Raw genomic sequence first — 18,776 nt, 5'->3', positions numbered from 1 at the left:
TTTTGTTTCTTCCTTATTCTTCTTATAACAAGTGCAAAATGTTTATTAAATATATTATTACTTATTTTTAATTGGTCGGACAAAATTGAGGTTACTAAAAATTATGAATATTATCGTTGTAAAACATAATAAAATATAAGGATTTAAATTTTGTCTAAATAAATTATGAAAGTAGATTAATTCTTAATGCAAGAGCACAAGTGATTGACAAAAATGAAAAATGATTGTCTCCAAATTGGCTACTGATGTGTAAATTGACATGAATAAAAATGAGTTGTGTTCAGATTGGTTACCGATACAAAGATTGACATAAATGAAAAAATGATCGCCCTCTGATGGATTACCGATGTATAGTTCGACAAGAATGAAAAAATGATTGTCTTCAGATTGGTTATCAGTGTGTAGATTGACATAAATGAAAGAATGATTGTCTCCAGATTTGTTACTAGTGCGTAGATCAACAAGAATGTAAAATGATCGTTTTTAGATTGGTTATCGATGTGTACATTGATAATGGAAAATGCAACACTTGTTGAGTATAAGTAAAGTATAAATATAAGATTCCTACAATGTGTATATGCCAATGCGCATGATTCTAGAATTTCCAACAAAAGCCCTCCTCGGCCTAAATCATAATTGTATCGCCTATCATAGGCCTTAGTAAATGCAGCAATTAAAAGAATCCTAATTTTTAATACTCATTTAACACTAACGATTTTTCAAACTTATCATAGAGTATACTCAGAACAGATTTTACTCAATAAAATCCATAACGCACATATTATCAGTTATGAATACATAATCATATCAAAACTTAATCACCACAACAACATTAATATATCAGAATTCTCCCCACCACTAACTCGGTGTCGACGGTCCTGATTCCTTTTCGAGACTCAAGGAGATAACTACATAAACATAAATATTTATAACAATTGGTTAACTAAAATTTATCCAACCACAACAAAATTTCCAAAATTATATCTTTTTCACACACCAAACTTTTAAAACCAAATAATCTACATTATTTAGTTAAAACTAAATAAAACAAATATTACCCAAATCTCACATACACACACTCGGATATTATATATATATTAACTAAAAACTAACTAAACAAATATCTAATTTTATAGATATTTTGTTATAAAAAAAATCATCATTACCCATCATATCACATCACGTCTCAAAAATATATTTTTGGCATTTAATTCACAAAATACCAATAAAATTGGCTAAAAGCCTCAACAATTCAACACAAAATACACTAAAATCACATAAATTAGAATTTAAAAACTATGGGTCTTACATGTAGCTTCAGTATATCCCATAGAAGATAAATGACTTACTAGCATGTCATTCTCACCAAAGATTACTATCAGCTTGTTGTCCACTATAAACTTCAACTTTTGATGCAAAGTGGATGTTACTGCTCTAGTAACGTGAATCCATGGTCTCCCCAAAAGAGAACTAACTATATGCTGGTTTGATATCCATTACTTGGATAGTTATTTCAAAGTCATGTGGTCCGACTTGAATTGGCAAGTTAACCTCGCCAATGACCTCTCTCCTTGATCCATCAAATATTTTTACTATCATAGAGCTAGGCTTTATATGGGATCCATCAATAGAGTATTTTGATAGTATTGATTTCGACATGACATTCAACGATGAACGAATGTCAACTAGCACTCTTGCAAAGATATGATCATGACACTTCACAAAGATATGTAGTGCTTTATTGTGTATCATTCCCTCTGCTGGTAACTCATCGTCGGTGAAATTCAAACAACTGCTAGCAGTGATGTTATCGACGACTCCGTCAAATTGGTCAACGGTGATATTATTAGTAACATGAGTCTTATTTAGAACTTTCAATAGTGCCTCTCTATGTGGTTCAAAGTTTGATAATAGGAAAAGAACATATACCTTGGAAGGAATTTGATTTAGCTGATCCATCAGTATATTCACTTTATTTGATAAATTTCAAGAATTTATTAGCTTCCTCATCGAACACTGTCTTTTCGCAAACCTCTTGTTTTTTCATATTATGACTTAGAGCTTCATTTCCTTTGCATCTCTCATCTTTTCTAAGTTGCTCAGGGACATAGACTCGACGACTTCGAGTCATGCCACCAATTCCTGAGATATTAGTGACATTTGTTTCTTTGGACATTGACCTACCACTTGACTTGTTTTCTTCGTGAGTGTCTACGTGAACTGTGACATCATAATTCCATGGTATGACATTTGTGCTTTTGTAAGGAAAATGAGATGATACTTGAATAGTGATAGGTTTTGGCCCATTTGGAGTTGGCTTGAGATCTTTTTTGCTATAATGGATCTCCAAAGATCTTGGGAAAGTTGTTTTACTATCGATGTGAGACTCAAGGGTCAATACATGATTATCATCCTTTGCACGGCTTATCTCTATTATGTGATTGTCTGCAAATTCTTGAAGAAACTTCTTAAACTCTTCACAATTTTTGGGGTGCTCTCCATTCAATCTGTAACTCATTGATCTTATTTCTCCTTTTTCAAATCACAACTTTGGTGTGGACGAATTTAGTGTTCTTATTACCATATTTCACCCATTTCTCTTTGGATTTGTGGTACCATAACATTTCTTCCTGAGCAAGAATGTTTTTGTATTCAATATGAATGTCCTTTTGTAGCTTAGTGTAGCTAAAAGAAGGATGAATATCTAACTGATAGTGAACGCCTTTGATCCAAGCCTTCAAAATCCTTTTTTTTTTCTTGAAATTTTTTCCAAAACTTCTTGTTAAAAATGATGGATTATTCTTTGACCTTGTGCAACTTTCCAATAACATTGCTAGAACATGTGGTCTAAGTGTGATTCACAGGTAGGACATAACCAAAAAAATTTAACCATGTTGTCTAAAAATGAAAGCACATGTTCTTAAGGAAATGAGATTTTTTACAACTAAATAATAGGGGATTATGGTCAAACTTGTGGATGGAAAGTACAACCACAAGTAGGATAAAGGAGACGCCAATAATATTAGCCATACATTTGTCCAACTTCCTTCTAACATGAGTACCATGTTGAGTGTTATTCCTCCCCGGTGAAAATGACACCAATAGCAATTAAATTAGATAAATAACAATTAGATATCATATTATTAAATTGAATTGCTTGGTTCATATTAAAAGTCCCAAGTGAGACCTCATTACGGCTAAGCACCTCATTTATATGACCAATAATCATCAAAGGCTCATAGATATGGTTGAGAAGATGTCCAAGATTTTCCCACAATAGTTGACAAACAGTGAAAATAGGGGAACATAAACTATCGAACAAAACTAAGTCAAATCACCTTTTTGAATGGAAAAGATAATACAGTAACTATTATTGAGAGAAAAAACATAGTCATTTCTACAAGAGAGAACCCAAATATCTCTCGAAAACCCTTAAGTCTCTTCGATAAATAAAGAATAAAGTAGGATGATGAATAGATATAACATCCCTAATATGTCACTTAGATAGCTTCCTAAAGCTCCACAAATGTTTCAAGAAATCAAAAGTCATTGAAGAACTCCATACTTAGTCTACGAAAACAATTAGGTGAAGGTACACAAAATTTTCAAAAATTCAAAGAGAGAAACTACTTCCCACAAACAAATGGATAGAGAACACCAACACAGTATGAAATTATGGCAATCCCAGTCAAGACAACACCAACAGATGCGATAATTCTCATCACAGATGTAAGTGGTTTGGGAGGTGGAATTGTGATGAGATCCGTAATCTGGTATTAGCAGAGAAAATTGGGGCAAGAAAATATGTCAATGACTAATAACATAAATCACTATTATATTATGACTGATAAGATAAGAGCAGATAATTATGCTTGTTAAATTTATACATTTAGCCTAATTCATGGTTTCAAAACTAAACTCTTTTTTAGTCTTATCTTTTTTCAATGTTATATTAGACTTTGATGTATAACATAATATTCACTGACCATGATTGGTTGCTTCCAATTCTTCTGCATTCCTTGTAGATGCCCCCTTCCAACAACCGCAACAACTGTTCTACTCTCACTTGCCACTTTTAATAATTGGTAGCACATGTACCTGCATAGACCCAATATAAATGCATAATAATACTGTAGAAAAAATATAATTGTAACAGTTTCTCTATCTCACTGAGGAGACTCAAGTTTATTAGAAATATAAAAGTTAGAACTCAACTTTTATCTTTTATATAGATACATAAGAGGCAATTTAAATAAAACTTTAAATTGAATTAAGTGCAATATTAGAACTTACTGATCTCTTTCATGCACAATGGTCTCCATAACAGTTGGTAACTTCTCACTCATTATTTGTCTCCGAGTTAAAATATCATGTTCACTGCATTCCTTTAACTGAAGAGGCAAAGTAAACCCATATTAGGATACAAACAACAACTTAGCATAGTTATGATAACTAGCGGATTAGATAATGAAATATACCCATCTTTTAATTTCATCAGAGCTAGAGAACGATGGCATTGAAACATAATTAGGAGAAGAAAACAAAAACTTTATGATGTGCCAGAGTGGCAACTTTCTCCATGTCCTCTTTAATGTAATCTGTATCAATCAAAATTAAAATCAATCAATAGACTAACAAAGTTGTAAGAACATAATCTTACAATGCAAACCAAGCTAAAATCACATTTAATAAAACTATAAACATTGAAAATAAGAAAGAAATAAATTGGGAACCATATGAATATGTTTTGTTGGAAAAAAACTTCTACAACGTAGCGAGTGGTGGAACATAACAAATACTTTGAGCGTGTTGGATTTTTTTTTAATTGATAAATTAATTATAGTATTTTATTATATATTAGAACTTTAGGTCGTAAATTTGCAATGTAAATACACAGACTTTTTTTGCAAACACAACTGCAAAAAGAATACAAATTGGACTGAAAAAGTTGCATATATATATTTAAGAGATACATAGTTGTGGTTATAATATATTGATTTGGTTAGTAAGTTTGGAGAGGAAAAAATCTAAATAAAAAAATAATTAATTTAGTTGAGTTTTTATAATTTTTCTCACAAAATTAAACCCATATTGAGATGAATAACATGTTGATTTAGTTATGTTTAACCAGATTGACATTGATTAAAAATTAAGATACTTATTTTTAAAAATATATAATTTTCTTTTTCAAACACTAGATTTTTTATACTATTCAAACAATTACTTAAACACTTTTTAAACTACAATGAGAAAAATAATATATAAATGATTAAAAAATCTTTAAATACAACACATATTTAAGATAATACTACAGATATAGTCTAATAATTTTATTCAGATTGGTGGCCAATTTTAAATGAAGTGAAATCATATTCAAATCAATAGAGATTGAATTTATTTAATTAGATTTATATTAAACTCAAACAAAGAAAAAAAATCAATTTAATTAATTTAATCCACTTGCTTGTATTTGATGTGTATGATTTGTGACTTTTGTAATGGATTTTAAGCACCCCTTGTTCTTTTTTTAAATACATCTTTGCTTATTAAAAAATAAAAATAAAACCCTTACAATAATTATTTTTATAATCTTGATAATTATTTTTTTTAATACATGCATAACTAATAAAATAATATTAACTATGTGTATTATTGTTGGAAGAAATTTTTATCAATTGAAATTGTTAAAATTTTATTTTTAATTTATATTATATTACAAAGAAAATAAATAGTTTTAAATTTGTTTCTATTGAAAATTATCATTTAAAGAATCTTTATGATTAACAAATTATATTTGACTTGGTCATAAAAATGTTAGGATTATAATATTAAAATGATTAAAGAAATCATTTTATTATATTAGTATGGAAAACCAAAATTTCAAAAAAATGTATGAATTAAAAAATTTATCTAATCGTTCATATTATCTAACTCGATCCATAATAATATTATTAAGTTAAATATAATGTCTCAAATTTAAATCTAAAATTTCACATTATGTAAATTTGTATTAAGTTATATTTATCACTCTATCTTCGGACAAAATAAAAAATTCATGAAACCTCTATACGACGATCACCAAGTACAACTTTGCCACCATACTTGATTGCTTCTCTATATGCCGAACGAAACTCAGCACCAGGATACAGGTCAAGCTCACTGCACATCTGTTAGAAATTCAAGAGAAGAAAAAACATGATACAAAAATATTCTTGAATAAGATGAAAAGAATTGAAAAATGTAATAGGATGAAGAATATATATGATTGTCAAACTTTGAAACATGCCTTGGCGAAGGCCCAGTAATGAAGTACTGAAAATATGTTGTGTTTTTTCTTCAACAATTCCCTCACTTCTTCCGAAGTAGGTACCTGGAAGAAGCATAAAATAAATAAACATGAAGAAAGAAAATTTAGTAAGAATCAAAGTAATGATGAAATCAAGGCTCGTTTGTAGTTTAGTAGGGGATGAGAGATGGATTTAAAAAAAAAAGAAGAAAATGGAAGGAGGGGATGACTTTGAGAGTTTTTTTTTTTTTGCAAATATAATTTTTTTTATGAACACACTCAAAATATGTAGGAGAATTTTTTACGGATTAAAAATATTCTTAAAATACTTCTTTATTGTTATAATATTTTAGAATTAAAAATATATTAATTATAAAATACTTTTATATAATGTGAAAAGTTTCTCTTTATTTTTTTTTATCACTTTTACTCCTCCCAAATTTCTTCCCTTCTATCTCCTCCAAACTTTTAAGAAAGAGCCTAAAGAAATTAGTTATACTATATGAGGATGTGGCCAAATTTAAGATTTGTTTAGATTGCAATGTGAGTATTTATATAAATATATATATTAATTAAATCAAATATTAATATTTTACAGATATTTAATATTTAAATTTAAACAAATTAAAAATACTATATTTAGACTTAATTATAAGCACTTTTAAGAAAAAAATTATCCTTAAATAATAATCAAAATGTATTTAAAATTATTAGATATATTTATATTTATCAATTTGTTTAAGATATATATCTTTTATTAATACTATTAATTGATTTTAAAATATGAAAATTCAGCATTTAAAACATCTATACAGAAAGACAGATTCAAGATTCAACTACTTGAATTCGTGTCATTGGATTTTTAAAATACCAAGTTAAAGAGTGGAAACCTTAATCTTTTCACGGAAAAGCACATTCTGACGACTTCGGCACAATTCCAAGAAGACAATCTGCAGCAAACAAAAGGCAACCATATAGTTTAATCATAATTAAAAATGTATAAGAACAATAATAGCTTGAAACCAAAAGGAAAATAACACCTCAGGTTTCAGAAATTTGACAATAGCTTCAGCTTGTTTGCTTGATTCCTGCAGCATAGCTCAACATAGGACTCATTTGATAGTATTAACAGATACAAACTTGATAAAATAGTTGAATTATCATATATATATTATTCTATTAATATACCTATATCCTTAAATATGAAAAACATCTATCCATATCTAGCCGATGCCGGATGAATTAACTGATAATGGATGAGTATATATAGCTAATAGTGAATACATTAGAAAATTTAAAGTGTTTAATAAAATTAATCGTTCAACTGTTTGATAAGTATAAACTGTCATAAAAAGTATTTTTAATTCATAATTGTATTTAATTAAGATAATGAGATAAAAAAAGAAAAAATCTGTAAATTCAAATGATACTTAAAGTAACATCTAAAAAAATATTATAATATTTAATTGACAAAATATTTAATTTATTAAAAGTTTAACCAGCGTAAACTTTTGAAGTCTATTTTTGATTTCACTCTTTGAGTCACCAAATTAATTTTGATATTTTTTGTTCCTCTTTCCAATAAAATTAATTGTCTCAAAAATAGTAAACCACCACAGTAAATGCTTCTATTTTGCTCAAATATGAAATTATGAACACAGTTTACACCAAAGTTTGTTACAGAGAGGAAACGAAATGCAATTGCAGTTGAAATGGATGCAAAAACAATGCAGCCACCGTGACAATGTAAAATGCAACCAAACGCAAAAATTTGTCAAAAATCAAAAGAGTAAGTTACCTCAGAGATGTGAATGGTGCCAAGCACATAGACATCACAAACACCGCCCTTTGCGGTAGACTCACACGACAGTACGATCACGTCTTTCGAAAGCTCCTTCGGGAGCTCCACTCGACGGTGTTCCGGTTCCGGCGACTTAGTTCGGCCGCTGTTTGCGTCGGTTTCTTTTGAGAACTGGCGGAAGGTGAAGGTTTGGGAACAAGGGATTGTTGTTTTGAGTGAACATTTTGGACGATGATGAGTGAAACGAACGAGTCGAGCGAGTTTGGAACGAGTGAGCAGGTGAGTCATGAATGAGAGAGTAAATGAAAGTTAGAAACAAAGTTTCCTTTGTTAGTTATTTTCTTCAATAAAAGTTTGAAAGGCTTAATAGGACCCTACTCGGTATAAAATAGGAATGACTGTGGTTTTCTTTTTGGCACTCTTCTCTAGTTATCGATTTATATCCCACGCTCCTATTGTATTGTAAAATAGGAATGCTAGTTGCTTTCTTTTTTGCTCTCTTCTCTCTCTCATGCCCTTCTTTTGTTTCCCTCCATTTGTGCAATCATTTCAATCATATTCGTTGATACATCTCTCTTTTTTGTGACAAATTTAATACATCCATTTTCTTTCAGAGGAGTGGTTATTACGAGTTTAGATTCCCACATACTTATGTTTATTTATCAGAGAGAAAAAGATAAATAATTTAATAATTTTATTACACTATTAGAGTGAATCAATATACTTCATTAATAATAAGAAAGAGAGATATAAATATTTTTTACAAATGCGAAAATTTAAATTAATTACAAAACAAAAACCAACTTATTCTAATTAACCAATTTAACACAATGACCCAAGTCTCATTACGATATTTTATGCATCATAACCACACATATTACGATATTTTATGCATCATAACCACACATTTGAGAGAGTCATTTATTCATTGATCGAATATTTAAAAGAATGATAAATGTTTAACAATTAATATTTCTTTAAAATAATGCATCATAACTAAATATTCGATCAATAAATAAATCACTTTCACAAATCACTACAAGAAAAACACCATTTTGTGGCCAACTTTATAAATATTTTGTGGCCGAATAAAACCCTCACAAATTAGTGACCGAAAAAGCCCTCACAAATGTCAAAATTGAAATTGGTCTTTATTTGTGGCTGAAAAAGCCCTCACAAATTTTGAAATATTTAACTTGATTTTGTGAGGGCTTAGGCAACCTCAAAATCCAGTTAAATATTTAAGGATTTTGTGAGGGCTTTTACAGCCACAAAAAATCAATTTTGTGAGGGCCAAATCCGTCAAAAAGGCAGACGGGACCAGTGGCATTTGTGGCTGCAAAGGCCGCCACAAAGGAATGCGCACGTGGCATTTGTGGCTGCAAAGGCCGCCACAAATGAGGCTCATTACAGCTGGCGTTTGTGGCCGCTTAGGCCGTCACAAATGGATTGTACCGTTGGATTTTCTAGCGGCAAAGGCCGCCACAAATGGCATTATAGCCGTTGGCTTTTCTGGCCGCCCAGGCCGCCACAAATATCAATATATCCGTTGGCATTGTGGCTGCTTTAGCCGCCACAAATGCTCAACCTGAATCTATATATATTTTTCTCCCCTCCTCCTTCATTTTTTCACATCCAACTTCTCTCTACAACCTCATTCTAACCATTCTCTCCTCCTTCTCTCTACACAAAATTACTCTTAAGCTTCATTTAAATTTGGTAAGTATAATTATATTATATATGTAGTTTTATAATTTTATTTTTTAATTTGATATAACTAATTAATGTTATTGATTTTTATTTTTACAGTGCTTGTTAATTATTTCGAAGACTTGCAAGCATATCGTACGTGAGTGAAAGCTTGAAGTCAGACGCTACTCGGCATCAAGTTAGTATTTTATATATTTTAAATTTAGATTAGTAAATATATATATTATTTTTAAAATATAGATTAGTAATATTTATATTTAGATTAGTTTTATAAATTTATTTTTAAAAAAATAGAAATGATGTTGTTTACATATTAATATATGATAAATTAAAGTTTCAAACCACGGTTAAAATATATTAGTTTTAATATAATTATTATTTAAAAAAACATTATTAAAATTGATGATATTATTATTTTTTGTTATAAATAAGTCTTGATTATTAGTCTTGATTTTTAAAAAAACATCATTTAAAATTTTATATAGGTTTATATATATTTATTGTATTGATATATATAATTTATTGTATTGATATATATATTATATTGATAATAATATATTATATATTATTGTATTGTATTGATAATAATATATTATATTGTATTGATATATATATATAATTTTATTTCGGTTTATATATATTTATTGTATTGGTAATAATATATTATATTGTGTGCAGATGCATGCTCCCCTAATTGACATATAAATATGTCAAAATTTATATATAATGCTTTTGAAAAATAAAGCAATTAATATATAAAACATCGATATATATATAAATATATATGCACATAATTTATATATTTATTTAATTTTTAGAATAAACATATACATATATATATACACACACACACACACACACACACAGATATATATATATATATATATATATATATATATGGATTTATACCGTAGTTGGATGTACGATAGGAATTTTCCTGGAAGAAAGGGTCTTAAACAACGTTTTGCTAACAAGGTTGAAGACTTTCTGAATTTTGCGAGAGTGCAACAAATTGTCCAAGATGAAGGGGGAATGAGATGTCCATGTTGTTTATGTCGATGTAGACGGTTTAAAAGTGAAGATGAAATAAGAGTGCATTTGTATGCAGATGGATTTATGCCTAACTACTGGATTTGGACTAATCATGGAGAAGAGTCTCCAGCGGCGCCTAATACTAGTACATCTATGGAGAATTATAACACAGGTCCTTCAAGTAGTACTACCATGTTAGGTATAGATTATTATAACTATCAACACTTTGAGGCGATGAATGATATGATCTCGGATGCTGTTGGGGTTAATTTGTCATTCAATGAAGATCAATATGACGATACCGATGGACTTCCCAATGAAGAAGCTCAGAGATTTTATGGTCTTTTGAAAGAGACAAATAAACCGTTGTTTGAAGGTTCTTCAAACTCAAAGTTATCAATGTGTATTAGACTATTAGGTCTAAAGTCTCAATTTCATGTTCCTGATTTAGCTTTGGATTTCATGACTAAAATGATGCTAGATGCAACACCTGTTAGAGATGGTTTGCCGCAAAGTTATTATGATGCGAAACGGTTAGTGTCAAAGTTAGGATTAGGTGTCAAGAGGATTGATTGTTGTGTTAAAGGTTGCATGTTGTATTATGACAATGAATTTGGTATGAATGATGCTAACTTAGTTGAATGCAAATTTTGTCAACAACCAAGGTATCACCAAAGGAATAACTCTAGGGTAAGTAGGGGAAAATCAATTCCAAGGAAAGCAATGTTTTACCTACCTATTGTATCAAGATTGCAGAGATTGTTTGCATCAATACAAACTGCAGGAAATATGACGTGGCATTATGAGAATAGAAGAAATTCAAGCGAGTTGCGACATCCGTCTGATGGTCAGGCATGGAAACACTTTGATCAAATGCATCCTGATTTTGCGTCAGATCCACGCAATGTAAGACTTGGATTATCCTCAGATGGATTTACGTCGTACATACAAGCATCGTCTACTCCTTATTCTTGTTGGCCGGTTATTGTTACTCCTTACAATCTTCCTCCTAATATGTGTATGTCTAAACCTTATATGTTCTTAGCTGCTGTGATACCAGGTCCTTCTAATCCTACAACTGGTATTGATATTTTTTTACAACCTTTGATTGACGATTTGAAGAGGTTGTGGAATGGTGTCTTGACATATGATATTGCTCGGAGAGAAAATTTTATGATGAGAGCTGCATTGATGTGGACCATTAATGATTTCCCCGCTTATGGGATGTTGTCAGGATGGGGCACCCATGGTAAATTAGCTTGTCCTATTTGTATGGAAGATACAAAAGCATTTACTTTAAAATTTGGCGGGAAAGCATCGTGGTTTGACTCGCATCGTAGGTTTTTACCTGCTGATCATGCATTTAGAAGGAACAAAGCTGCATTTATGAAGGGCTATGCAGAAAGTCTAGGACCACCGCTTAAGTTGACATCAGAACAAGTTTGGAATAAAGTAAAAGATATGCCAAAGGTACATGTTGTTAATGGTGTGGCCTGTAAACCACAAGGTTATGGACAATGGCACAATTGGACAAAAAGATGTATTTTTTGGGATCTACCGTATTGGAAAGATAATCTTTTGAGACATAATCTCGATGTAATGCATATTGAGAAAAATTTATTTGACAACATATTTAATATTGTGATGAATGTGAAAGGAAAAACAAAAGATAATGACAAAGCCAGAAAAGACATAGGTATATATTGCAGACGACCAGATTTGTTGTTGGTGGAACAAAACGGCAAGACCCTAAAACCTCGTGTGAATTACACTTTATCTACTGATGAAGCCAAATCTGTTTATCGTTGGATCAAAGAGCTGAAGACGCCTGACGGTTATTGTTCTAATTTGGCAAGATGTGCTGATGTGGAAAATGGGAGGATGCATGGGATGAAAAGTCATGATTGTCATATATTTTTAGAGTGTTTACTTCCTATTGCCTTTAGTGCTTTACCGACACATGTATTGAACCCACTTATTAAAGTGAGTCAATATTTCAAGAATTTGTGTTCTTCAACACTCTATGATAAAGATCTCATCAAGATGGAAAATGACATTCCGATCATTCTATGTAAGTTGGAGAAAGTATTTCCTCCTGGGTTTTTTGATTCCATGGAGCATCTCTCAGTGCATCTTGCAAGTGAAGCTAGGCTTGGTGGACCAGTTCAGTATAGATGGATGTATCCATTTGAAAGGTGATATATATATACATATACTTGATTTTCAATATACTTCAACTTATATATACATGGAGCTTATTGTACATCTCTTTGTATACATGGAGCTTATATATACATGGAGCTTATTGTACATCTCTTTGTGGCTGCCAAAAGCCCTCACAAAAGCCACATTTGTGGCTAATTATACCCCTTTGTGAGGGCAAAAGCCCTCACAAAATGCTTGTTTTCTTGTTGTGAATGTGTGGTTATGATGCATAAAATAAAAAAGAATAATTTTTTCAAATAAATCCACAATGAAGACCATCCTACAAACAAAGTCCATAAATGATATTTAGTATTAAAAATCTTATTTTAATAAATATTAATATATATAATTATCTACCGTAAAATCATATTAGTCATGTTGTTTTTTTACTTTGTCGTGTAATTATAATTTTAAAATGATAGAGAATGAAATTGATCTAAGTTGACACATTCAAATGATGACTCGAAATGGAGAATACAAAGTGAAAAGTAGAATTAAAAATGGCAAGACAAAATGAGTGTAGTTTTAATTATAGTAAAAATGGTTGCAACTAATATTTTAATTTAACTCTAGTTGCTCTCTTAGTAGAAAAATATTATTACAAAAGTGGAAGAACAAATCTAAATTTATTGTCAAAATATTGTTATAAAAATATGTATATGATTTTGTCTTTTGGTATTCATTTCATTCTAAACCTGTAAAAAAAATGACAAATCTAAACTCCAATGTATTGAGTATGAGACTTCTATACAGCCTGACTTGAAAATTGTCACAAACAACTCACGTATGTATGGTTGAGTAGAAGGAAAAACATATGTAGAAACTTCAAATAAGTAGTATTTTTAATTTTTTTTACAATATAAAACATCTCTGTAAAAAAACAACAAACAATTTCTCAATCTAAATATTAAATATTATTCTTTTATCTATTAAATGACACATAGTTCTAAATCTCCCAAAGATACAATAATAAAACTACTATGAAACTAAATGTGGACAACTTTATTTGTCTATTGGGAAGCCACTATACTCCCATATCATAGATGTGATCAAATATGACTGCAAAAACAATACTCTAATTAACAACAATTAAGATTTTGAGAAAATGAACAAATAGATAGAATATGTTACAAAATACCAATTACTCAAACTATTCGTGCAATAGAAGAATTTTCCAACTCTATCTACTTCTTTGAAAATAATTGGACTGCAAAGAGGTTTCCTTTTGAATTGAAAAAGTGGGGTTGTGAAAATTCATACATATCCAAAACGTTTTCTCATGGCACTGGCGAGTCTGCGTGATCCGAAAGCTAATTGCATAAGGTGTGTGAAAATGGTTACAAGAAAAAAAATATATTATTGACCATTTAAACAGTTACAATTTCAGAATTAGAGGAGATACAATGATGCAATGCAATAATAAGAGTTATTAAACAAAATATAAAATATTGGAGTTTCAATTTTGTTTTTAATAAGACACTACTTGTAGAGAGATTGATCACCCAGTAAGAAAGATTGTTTGAAGGAGTAGAATAGCATATATGTGTCAAAAAATACATATATAACAAAATCAATTGTGAGATGGCAGCATCCTAGTTTGTGAGTTTGTTTTAATAAAATTGTATATAAAAAATGGAGTATAAATACTTTAAAAGATAATTGTAAAATATTTTATAGATCTCATTAAAAATGAGCTATTTTTTGCATTAAAACAATATTTTTTTTTTTATCATGATGATACTATATAATATTCAATTAGAGAAAATATAAACACAATTTGGTCAAAAATATTTGCACCAAATGTCTACATACACAACATTGACCATAAAGATATCAAAACATATTATTATTATAAACAGAATTAAAACTCAAAGATGTAAACTAAAAAAATGTAAAAATTATCACACGTCTTGTTTATCTAAAAACACATAAAATGAACATACAAAAAACCACAAATTAGATGCAAATAATTATAAAATTATCGTCAATCTATCTAACATAAATTATAATAGAAAAGTTGCATAGAGACCAAAGTGCACGTGTCATTGTATTCCAATTTCTAAATAAACCTAAGCAATATATGATAGAGAATAACGTCCACAAATTATTGTCATTTATATATTTCTTGAGAAGCGTTTAAAAGGACCAGTATATTAATTGGAGTTAAAACCATTGACAAATTATTACCAATAACAATGGAGGAACAATGAGTGTCGATTAACTAATATTCATTGTACTTTAATTTATAAATCATGACTCGTGAATAGTTATCCATAATATTAGATGCTAAATAGTAATAATAATAGTAAAATGTGTGGTATAAATTGGAAGTGAAATAATAAGGAGGATGAAAGAGTACCTTTTAGATATTCCATGTGAGATTTTTGTTGAGGTGACAATAATTGAATAAAATGACACAATATTAGATGATGTGTCACAATAGTATTTTAGGGTCTATTTTAATACATTATAATAGATAATAGATTGAAAGTGAAATAATAAGGAGGATGGAAGATGAATGATGAAATAGTTCCTTTTAAATGTGTCACATAATATTTTTGTTGTGGCGACAATATTTAAATGACACAATATTAGATGATGTGTCATAATAGTATTTGACAATTTATTTTGATGGACTAGATTTTAAGGTAAATGTTGGTGTTAGGTGATTAGACCATGATCTCTATAGTGGTGGGTGTGTGTAATGTATTTATGGGTCTTTTTTTTCTCGAGTGGTTCTTTTTTTTTTTAATAGCTTAACTGCAGTTTTAGTCCCCTATTTTAGCTGAATCACGGAAGTAGTTCCCCCATTTTATTTCTCCTCAGTTTTAGTCCCAAACATAATTTTGGTCCAAAACTTGATGAATGGTCATTTTTTAAGTCACACCACACCATTTATGATAATAGATTTCAAGTACAATTGTTGCACCACGAGATCTTGAGGCATGTTGTGGCTTAAATAAGCGCAAAAAAATGACACTTCATCAAGTTTTGAACTAAAATTCGGTTTGGGGACCAAAACTGGGGAGAAATAAAATGAGAGGACTATTTTCGTGATTCAACTTAAATAGATGGATCAAAACTGCAATTTTATTTGTCACCTAATTATGATGAGTTATTTACACTTATTAAAATATTTATTAATCTATTAATAATCACCCAAAATATTAATTTTTTTATGATATAATTTTTATATATTAAATTTGCTTATAAAATTATATTGCACAAACTAATAATATATTGATAATGTATTATATTTTATTTATTTATTTTATTAGAATATAATATTGTTTAATTTATATTCTATAATTTAAAATAAATATTATTTTCTTAACGTCAAATTATGTTGTTGGCATAAATATATCGTTTTCTAGCAACTTTACAATGTTGCTATCAAAACTTTATATTAATCTCGTAGAAAGTTATATTGTTGTAAAAAATTTGTATTATTTTCAGGGAAATATTATATCGTTGTAAAAAATTTGTATTATTCTCAACAATATATTATGTTGCAACGGCTTAAATAAATTGTCGATATAGACATGTTGTTAGTAAATTTATTGTCGCTTTGAAAAAGTCCCTACTAATTATCTTATTTCTTATAGTGTTACTAAAATCAACAATTCAAGGTTGTTTATTAGGTTATGCTAAATTGTCATAAAATTGCTTATATTGAACAATCTAATTATTAGAAATATAATTGGCAAGATAAAGTCCACCATGAACTTCAACATGTCCAATCATACTACAATGTTAAGATTCTTCAAATTATTCGACGGTTGATTCCAAAGTATGGAGTTAGGTCCCAATAAGAAAAGGTGGGCTTTTGTATCTATGCTAGCTTCATTTGTAGAGGTTATTAGTCCTTCCAGAACTATAGCTAAAATAATAGAAGCTATCAAGAATGATGTAAATAAGCAATGATTCTTTTGTCCAAACGCAACTAGTGCTAATGCTAGAGCTAATTCTATCTTTTATTGGATTAATGCGACAATTACCAATGCAAGGTGGAGTAGCTAAGGAAGATTATGGAAATGCATGTGATGGGAAAAAGTCAAGGAAGGTTGACACATAGGACAATAAGATCAATCTAAGCCAAAACCATTATTATTTTGTTTTCGTTTTTCTTTCACTTCCAAATAGTATTAATATATCATTACAACTTGAGATTAGTCTATTATATCATTCATACCCGTAATGCGACAGTGAAATATTGCAGCTGTAAAAAGTTTGTGGTTGATAGTTCTTCAAATATATATATATATATATATATTGTAACTTTGTAGGATGTATGGACTCAAGCAAACCCACATGGAAGAGTGGAAAATAGTCTATGATTGTTACTTCTACTATACAGGCAGAATTCACTCATGCTTTGAGGCCATAATTCAAGTATTGTTGTTGTGGAACTTTACCTTGGGGTTTGGTATTGTCGAAAACATAACTAGATCGCTAAGGATTTATTATAATAATTTTACGGTTGTCTTTTTCTCTAAAAATGATAAGTATTTAAAGAGTGTTAAACACGTAGATTTAAAAATACTTGACGGTTAAAGAAGAAGTTCATAAAAAAAAAAAGTGTCATTTGAGCATATTGGTGCAAATTTAATGATAGCAGATCCGTTAAAGAAAAGTTTGTTATCCAAGATATTTGTTGGCAATGATGAAAGATCAGTATTATGGATAAATCCTTGTTAACATTATAGTTGATCTATGTACATATATGGATGATTTGATGTTCGTGTTGTATGACACTTGTGAATTCGATTAAAGTTATCATTTTGATTATTTTTTTGTTATCCACACTATATATATAGTCACTACGCGAAAAATTGTATTTTACAGCGCTTTTTTTAAGCCATTTACAGCGCTTTTTCAAAAAATTAAGCGATGTAGTATCCAGCGCTGTAAAAAGATACAACAACGCTCTTTAAAATAAATAAAAAAAGCGCTATAAATCTCTTCTAAAAACGCGCTGCTTGTTGTATTAGTTTTACAACGCTTTTTAAAAAAAGCGCTGTAATATGCATTCCTTTATTTCAATTAGATCTCTTTCTGGGATTATAACAACAATCTCCTTCATAAATCGTAATATACAGTATCCGCAGTCTATGTTGTTAGTTTGACGAGAGCACTATAAAATAAAACATATAAGTCAATAAATATTTGTGGATTGATTGTTAATGAAATTTTAAAGCCATACATTTCAAACCTTTATTAGAATCCATGTGATTTATTTGATTTTTGCTTCGACACTGTAGCACCCATTTGAGCTCGGAAAACTTGTAAAACACTATCAAATAAATGTAATTATTAGCATTAACAGACACATTATATATATAAATGAATAAATGAATACAATACCTGAAGAGTGCGAAGAAATACGTAGAGTTCATAAGGTTACGGTTTCGTTTAAGAAGAAACAGCGAAAATGCGCAGAAATACGAACGCTTCGTAGGACAGAGTAGGGTTCTCATTGAGAAGAGTGTGTAATAATGTTCGTAGGGATAGTAACAAATATGAAAATGATTTGCAATGGAGATGGTTAACAATATGGTTCGTATGACATTAGGGTTCGCAATGAGAAGGATAATGAAGAGGAGAAGGACACTGAAGTGTAGTGAAGTTTATGTAATAAAGAGGAAACTGAAGCGATTTACTGTTATATTTTATTTTTTAAAAGCCTATTACAGCGCTTTTGTTAAAAAGCGTTGTAAAAGACCTTATTTTATTTTTTAAAAG

At 29.6% G+C, this 18,776-nt stretch overlaps 1 protein-coding gene across 2 annotated transcripts; it reads right to left on the bottom strand.

The window, feature by feature from the left end:
• Nucleotides 1-773: 773 nt before the first annotated feature.
• Nucleotides 774-8,485, bottom strand: LOC101512492 (uncharacterized). 2 transcript variants are annotated; one of them, XM_073369977.1, is made up of 9 exons: nucleotides 8,085-8,485; nucleotides 7,327-7,374; nucleotides 7,177-7,236; nucleotides 6,287-6,370; nucleotides 6,063-6,167; nucleotides 4,479-4,598; nucleotides 4,294-4,391; nucleotides 3,987-4,098; nucleotides 774-908 (listed from the first exon to the last, which is right to left on the bottom strand). In XM_073369977.1, exons 1-9 carry the CDS (start codon nucleotides 8,373-8,375, stop codon nucleotides 897-899), a joined length of 930 nt encoding a protein of 309 aa, XP_073226078.1. In that variant the 5' UTR covers nucleotides 8,376-8,485; the 3' UTR covers nucleotides 774-896. The 2 variants fall into 2 exon arrangements, with proteins under 2 accessions (XP_073226078.1, XP_004514046.1); XM_004513989.4 differs by lacking the exon at nucleotides 774-908 and adding an exon at nucleotides 3,314-3,770 and having other exon boundaries at nucleotides 8,085-8,480.
• Between the last annotated feature and the right edge of the window lie 10,291 nt (nucleotides 8,486-18,776).

This window comes from Cicer arietinum, chromosome 6, assembly GCF_000331145.2.
Source record: "Cicer arietinum cultivar CDC Frontier isolate Library 1 chromosome 6, Cicar.CDCFrontier_v2.0, whole genome shotgun sequence".
NCBI lineage: Eukaryota > Viridiplantae > Streptophyta > Magnoliopsida > Fabales > Fabaceae > Cicer > Cicer arietinum.
Note: the sequence above shows the minus strand (reverse complement) of the source record. Positions and strands in the feature narration are given on the sequence as shown.

Excerpts from the sequence above, each read along its gene's own strand:
- LOC101512492 (XM_004513989.4), bottom strand. The coding sequence starts at position 8,375 with ATGACTCACCTGCTCACTCGTTCCAAACTCGCTCGACTCGTTCGTTTC. Across the intron at positions 4,599-6,062 it reads TTGGTGATCGTCGTATAGAG|ATTACATTAAAGAGGACATG; the intron begins GTTTCATGAATT and ends TGATTGATACAG. Across the intron at positions 3,771-3,986 it reads ATTGGAAGCAACCAATCATG|ATTACGGATCTCATCACAAT; the intron begins GTCAGTGAATAT and ends TGCTAATACCAG.